At 41.1% G+C, this 7,187-nt stretch overlaps 1 protein-coding gene across 1 annotated transcript; it reads right to left on the bottom strand.

Moving 5' to 3' along the window:
• Positions 1 to 357: 357 nt before the first annotated feature.
• On the bottom strand, positions 358 to 6,996 carry mtfr1l (mitochondrial fission regulator 1-like). The gene is made up of 8 exons (XM_035168474.2): positions 6,850 to 6,996; positions 5,235 to 5,356; positions 4,997 to 5,104; positions 4,797 to 4,906; positions 4,317 to 4,528; positions 3,480 to 3,852; positions 2,910 to 3,071; positions 358 to 2,729 (listed from the first exon to the last, which is right to left on the bottom strand). The coding sequence occupies exons 2-7, from the start codon at positions 5,247 to 5,249 to the stop codon at positions 2,954 to 2,956; spliced, it is 936 nt and encodes a 311-aa protein (XP_035024365.1). The 5' UTR covers positions 5,250 to 5,356; positions 6,850 to 6,996; the 3' UTR covers positions 358 to 2,729; positions 2,910 to 2,953.
• Between the last annotated feature and the right edge of the window lie 191 nt (positions 6,997 to 7,187).

Genomic DNA, 7,187 nt, shown 5'->3' with positions numbered 1-7,187 from the left:
GTACTGATCTAAATTACAAATGATTATCAATAACATGTCATGTACTAAAGTAAAAAGTACAATATATGAATCTGAAATGCTGTGAAGCTGAAGCATTAAGTGGCCTGAAATTTAAATATATCAACACAAATCTTGAGATGACAGAACTTGTGTAAAGGTACTTCATTTCCACTAATCCAAACCCTTGTCTTCCATGTTTGATGGATGTCGTAGTTTTGAGAGGAATTAAAAAAGGTGCTCAGTATTTCATATGGCAAAAGTAAATAGTTTAAACAAAGCCCAAGGTTTGTTTGCCTGCACTGCCCCACACTGGACATATTTCTTACTGCATGGTGATCTGAAAAGCAACAGTCATAGTTTCAAAACCTCAGCCCATCTTTATTTACAAGTCCATACATAATAAAAAAAAAATTAACATACAGGTGGTGGGTTGAACCCTACAGAGGTACGATGGTGACAAATGCTCAAAGTGACACACAGAAACAGTCAAATCCTCAATTTTCCCTTCAGTTTTTGATCTGGAACAGAGATGCAGTTGGTTGCGGTTGTCACCATCTCAAGTACAGACATAGGATGAACAAATTTAAACTTGCATTTTGTATTTCAGCTCATCGGTTGTTAACTTTCGCCACTTTGACTGATCAGGAAATGAACGGAGGAATTATTGAGGGTAAATTCCACCAAGACAAAACAAAATTTCAACTTCACGAAATACAATGACACACAGATGGGCACCTTCTTGCTCAACACATACATAAGTAGTTACTTTTCACACTGCAAAACTAAACTATAAGATTCTCAGTCGTGTAGGAAAACACATGATAAATGAAACATAGGAGTGACATGGGTTGAAGTAAACGGAGACAAAACAGCAAGTAGGTTTTTTGTGAGTTGTAATTTTTAACAAACTTTTAACAATAAACAAACACTCGCAGCTGATTCTTAACAAAGTCGTTCATTGTTTGGATGAAGACATGTGGAACTGGAGGGCACATTCAGGAAAAGAAAAGAAAAAGGGTCAGGCGTTGACGGGTGGGCTGATTAAAACAAACCCTTGGCACTTGGAGCTAATAAGGGAATAAAATGAGGCATTGGAACAGGCAATAGATCTGCGGTAAGGCGTCAACAACAATAGTCATTGTGACACACACTCACACACACACACACACACACACACAAACACACTGATGTGAAAGCTTTGTAAAGCTGCTTTCACACATGCACTGAAATCTGGACATTTTCCTGAAGTTTTGCGAGGGGGCTGCGTGTGAGAACACACTGTCAAAGTCAGTTGTTCCGGATATTTCCTGGAACTTTCCCTGCCAGTCCCCCCAGTAAAATGTCTGCAAAATGTCAGAGTGAGAGTGACACACAAAAAATTTGACAATACAATTATCTTATGATGAAAATTAAGTGCCATTCATGTAGAAGACGCCACCAAAGATAACAAGTTGGAAAGACAATGAGATTCGAGAGCGTCTGACCCACACAATCTCCTGCTGCGTTCTTCATATGCGAAAAAGGCAACGTCTGAAAAAGTCCGGAGACAATTTTCCCGCACATTTCACAGAGTTCATTCTGAAAACTGCTTATGGGCACGGTCTCATATACGCAAATGCGGAGAGAATATCATGGGTCACCAAAGCTGAACCCCACACGAAGCCACACATGTTTTAATCACCCCCTCACTCGCACAGATCGGGGCAGACTGGAAGTGAAAGGAAGGCGAAGGTTTGTCACATTTGTGTATGTGTGATCGCACCTTTGCAAATAGCTCATCTACCAATTAGCATGTTTTAAACACAAGAGGAAGTTACTATATAAAAGACCTGCGGATGCTTGTATCCATTGTTGCCTTTACTGGAAATACAAAAAAGATGCAAACACAAGTGGGTGCACTGTTAAATTACACACATCCATTGATTTATACACAACAGAGTTCACACCTCAAACTATATCATCAATGTTTTTTAGTTTGGGATTAAAATAAAAAATAGTGCCCTGTAGTTTGAGTGACTGTCACTCTATATGCTATTCACACACAAGCAGACAGGCATAAGAGGTGCAGTGGAACAAGCGACGCACACGATGCTGTGCACATTTGGAAACTCAGCAAAGGTAAATATAACTTGTTTTTACACACACACACACACACACACACACACACACACACACACACACACACACACACACACACACACACACACACACACACACACACACACACACACACACACACACACACACACACACACACACACACACACACACACACACACACACACACACCTCTGCAAGTGCATTAGACTGGTTTCATCTGGAGAAATATGTTCAAGTATTTTAGAGGACTCAACAACAAAAACAACTATTTGCATCTTTCAGCGCATCCTTCAGCACCTTTTTATGACACGACACCCCACATTTGCACAGACCACATGACTGGACAGCACTGGCACCAGTCTGTTGAGTCGTTATTGAAAATAGGTTTGAACATAAGCCTTTTTTTTTCCAGGGGGAATTACAATGAATGCAGTATGCGATGCAGTGCTGAAACAGATTATTGTTATCAAGAGCGGACTGTTCCCCCTCGTACTGCACTGTGAAGTTCACATTTGGTTGTGAAAGTCTGGGACAAAGTGTTTTTTGTCTTATCTCTGGCGGACAGCTATTGCCTTGGGTTTGAGGAGCAAGGTTGTGGATCCATGGGTACATACTCCACAGGCAAAGGCCTAAAATTAATGAGGGAGAGGAGGGGAAACAAAGCAGAACGACAACTAAGAAACCACAAGTGAGCTTCAACAGTTTGGCACTGAAAACAGCAACCGTCAGTTACAAAGGTTTAATTACAAAAAATGTTAAAAAACAACTCAAAAGAAATAAAAAAACTCAAATGTCCTGTCCTGACTTACATTGAACAGCAGGATCGGGTGGTGATGACAAACATGCGATCGGGCTACTTCCGATTCACAGCAGCTGAATCTTCTTCCTTCAAGACAAACTTTTTCCTCAAAGCCTCTGAGATCAGAATTGCAGAGTCCTCCTCTCTCAGGGACGTACAGCCTCTGTTGTACCTGCCGTGTCGAGCAACAGAAAACACAAGCTGACTTAAGAACTGTTTAGCATCAACAAAATGCTTTCACGATTCTAAATAATAATCCAGTTATATGCGATATAAGTGTAAAATATTATTTTAATATAACATTTAGGAAAATATGCCAATTAATTTTCTTGCAACTTTTGTATTGGTCTGTTTATATGAAGCTGCAGCTAGCTGGAGGTTAGCTCCCCAAAAATGAAGCCAAATTATCTTGAACGCCCCCTGGTGGCTCGCTGCAGTATGGGTCATAAGTCCAGCCCCGTCCAAGTTAGTTGTGTCCAAGTGTTTTTTCAGCTAATTAGTTTATTTGATGCTATAAAAAAACACTAATTAAGACATTATATGAAAGCTTTGGGGTGTTGGGCTCAGTGGCAACACTTACCTGTCTTTGCTCATCTTCATGCGGTTCATGTCCTTCAGAATGTCCATCACGTCAGCAAAGCTGGTGGACTTTGACAGCGACACCGTGTCCTCTTCAGCCTCCCGGAAGTCCATGCTGGGCCTGTCCAGGTCAAAGGTTGCTGATGCCGTCATGGAAGCAGGTGGGTCAGGAACCAGCTCTGACACCACAGAGACCACATCTTTTTCATCTTCATCTTCCTCTTCCTCTTCTTCCTCCTCTGTGACGTCACTGATGACAAAGGAGGCAGCAGCGGTGGCAGCCGGCGGGAAGGATGCTGTCTCGAAAGGCGCCATGGAGAAGCTCATACTCGTGTCGTCGGGGGAGAGCAGATCAGGAGTCAGGGGGTTGGAGCCTGAAATAAACCAGCAAAGCAGAGGAGGGAAATAAGTGGATCTGTAATTATTAAATTGGGTTTGGGTGGGACAGTGTTACGAGAAACATATTGAGTCTAAAATGGTGAAACTGATCCTATCTATAATTTCTGTTTAGAGTACCTCTCCTCCGAGTCCAATAATATGATACCTTCTCATACCGTCCCTGTTGAAATATTCAATGAATAACAGCCTCCACAGAACGAGAGATTATCTTAAGTCACTGACCTACAAACCGATGCCACGGCATCTTAGTACCAAAGAGCTTAAGGAGAATCAAGGCAGCTGACTTGGCAACAAAAGGAATCACAGCCACATGAAGTCAGTAACTTGGCTGAACACACTCACCCAGCCACAGTAAAGCAATCCTAAATCTATATTACTCAAAGCAGCTTTATGAGTAAGGAGAGTGTTAAGTTAGATAAGTAACCAGTCTGTCACCTACCAGAATCGCTTGACACAATCTTGGCAATCTGTGATCGGAGTCTGCTGAGCTCGTCCTGCAGGGCTGTTGTTCGATTTAGCGCCGTGGCCCCGGGCTTCTTCAGTCCCTCCATCCTTTTGCCCTCACGGCGGAAGTTGGGCACAGATGAGTTCCTGTGGAGCACCAGCAGGGGCGTGGGCCGCCATTCATGCTTTAGAGGACGTGAGTCGCTCCTGAAAACAGAAGGTTGGTGTCATCAAGCCGAATCTAAATAAATCTGAGTCCATCATTTACTTTGTGCTGCATCACCGCTGATGCATCACCGCTGATGCTTCTTTATTTTTACCTGCTGCCCAGAAAAAGCCCCAGCGCCGACTTTATTTGGTCAATTTGTACAGTGATGCAATCAAACACATCAGGGCTACAATAACCAATAATAGTGCAGGTAGAGAAAGGTGAATTGGCGCTACAACAAGGTGTAGTAATTAACTATTTACACACCGTACTCGAGCATAGGTCTCCTCTTCATCTGCAACAATCCAGGCTATGTCTGCCAACGTAGGAACCATAGGGCCAGTCATAGGCCGAAGAGAGGGCAGGCCTGGTAGTTCCTATTGCAAAAAGACACAAGTTAATGTCCACGTTAAGATGTTTATATCAGTTTATTGCTATTAAAAAAGGGTCACATTGGATATATGTACCTGGAAACATGCTCTTTGTGGAGGTTTGAGTGGGAGAGTAGAACCTATTCTTCTCACAACACTACGGGTGGATCCATGGGGCTTATTCTGCCAGATGGGAATGACTTCCTGTGAAACATAAAACACCGTCAGTCACTATATGTGACGCAAGAGTATAATTAATATCAATACATACTTTAGTTTAAACAATCATTCAGGGGGATACTTTTTTAAGTTAAACAGTAGGAAGTAAACGTACTGTTTCTGTTTCCATGGTGGTGGGGGGTCAGTCTGATTCGCTGGGAAGTTGCACACCAATGTTTGGTGCTAGCTGTGGCTTAAGGCGGACCAGTTCAGCAAACAGATGTCATGTCTGTCTCACTGCCAACACATGGGATAAAAATGAGTGATTAGTTGGAGCATCTGTTGAAAGAAACAAGCAGCAACAACTTAAAAACTGTTGAAGTAGTGGATCGAATGCCACAAGTAAATCAAGATTTAGATAACTGAAACTAGTTTAGCTGCTTGTGTGAATCTTTTTCTTGACTAAAATGCATACAGTCAGTGCAGCCTCTGAATTTGTATAATGCTGTGTTTTTACTCATCAATATTATTAGAGAATATATAACATTTCTTTGTACGATTGGGTAGGGCTGGGCATTGGGCAATTATACAATATCGAAAATTATTCCAATGTAATATTCATCAATCAAGTAATTCTATTGACGGGGGCTGACTTTGACTGGTCATATCTCTGTCAATAACATAAAAGTTCAATACGTAAAATAATCATATATATATTGTTTGTGTTGTACAAGCACAGTGAGGAGGTGTAACATTACTAAACGACCTCAGATTTGTAAAATGTTGTGTGTTTTTCCAAGTGTTTATGATACACTGCCCATGAAGAGGAGTTTAAAACCACAACATTCAAAAATCAGTCATTACAATTAAAGGAAATAATGTGACATTTATCGTGATAATTATCGTTGTCGACTGATATGTACATTTTTATCTGAATACAATTTTTGGCCATATTGTCCAGCCTTTTTTTCAGGTGATTATTATACGTAGAAAGATATAACTACTGTAGAGAGATATTCTAGATGTTGGCACAACGTAAATAATCTATCAAATAACAAAATAACTTCTATAAAAAACATGGCAGTCCCCGTAGAGAGGACCCGCTCCTGATGTAAATATAAAGTATTTAAATATAAAGGGCCCATTCTAGGGTAAAGAAAACAGCGATTTGTACAATTTAGATATAACACACTGTGAAAACATCATTAGGATTATTTTATATTCAATTTCTGCCAATAGATCCCTTTCACCTAAATCTTACACACTGAACCTTTAAGTATTTAGTACTTAGGTAATTTGTACTTTCCATCACTGACAAAAATACCACAAGCAATAAGATATTACTATCAACATTTTTAAATATCTTAACATAATTGTGGTTAAACTAAAGTTAACAGAGGTAATTTAACTTTATTATCACCCTCTCATTATGAGTAGTTCAACATAAACGCAATAATCCAGGCTAACACAGCTAACACGCCACATTTTATATTTGAATCCCGCTAAGCTAACTGCACTGCTACCGACTGTTAACGTCTAAATGAGGAGATAATAGAAACCAGGAAGGAGACAGAGACGCCTCTAGAGATGTAGTTCGTGATCAGTTGTTCTCTGTCCATCTTGAACCGGTTGCCCCGGGCATCGAACACACACACACAGTCAGTTAGCTTTAGCATCAGCAGCAAACAGCGGCCCCCGGTGTGACCCTCAACCGCAGAACGACATGTTCCTCTCTTCTTCGCTTATAATCACGAAATGCAATTTAAAAAACCCACCGAAGTGCAACTTACGGTAAATTACAGATGAACGTAAGAAAGCTGCGACGGTGAATAGTTCTTGAATCTCCGCTTCTTCTCTTCGTCTTTCAGTCTTCAGCTGTGTTTTCGTTCATCAGGCCGGAAACTGTGCCTCGCTTTCCTGCGATCTGATTGGCTGGAGCCCCGTGACCTCACTTTATCAGACCCGGCCCTTGAGCGCCCCCCAAAGGTGGAGGTGAGCAGTCAAGTTTATTTATAAAGCATTTGGCCTCATAACAGAACATGTTATGAGGCATGTTCTGTTATAATTTGATCATAATTTGATCATACTCGCCAAAGTTTGAGTGCCACTAAATGTTTGTCAGTACTAT

Source organism: Hippoglossus stenolepis, chromosome 10 (assembly GCF_022539355.2).
Source record: "Hippoglossus stenolepis isolate QCI-W04-F060 chromosome 10, HSTE1.2, whole genome shotgun sequence".
NCBI classification, from domain to species: Eukaryota; Metazoa; Chordata; class Actinopteri; order Pleuronectiformes; family Pleuronectidae; genus Hippoglossus; species Hippoglossus stenolepis.
The sequence above is the reverse complement of the archived record's forward strand: the minus strand, read 5'-3'. Positions and strand labels throughout refer to the sequence as shown.

Bases quoted from the DNA above. Each gene is read 5' to 3' on its own strand.
- mtfr1l (XM_035168474.2), bottom strand. The intron at 4,907-4,996 runs GTACATATATCC...TTTTTGCAATAG, and splicing joins CACAAAGAGCATGTTTCCAG to GAACTACCAGGCCTGCCCTC. The intron at 3,853-4,316 runs GTAGGTGACAGA...GGTTTATTTCAG, and splicing joins GATTGTGTCAAGCGATTCTG to GCTCCAACCCCCTGACTCCT.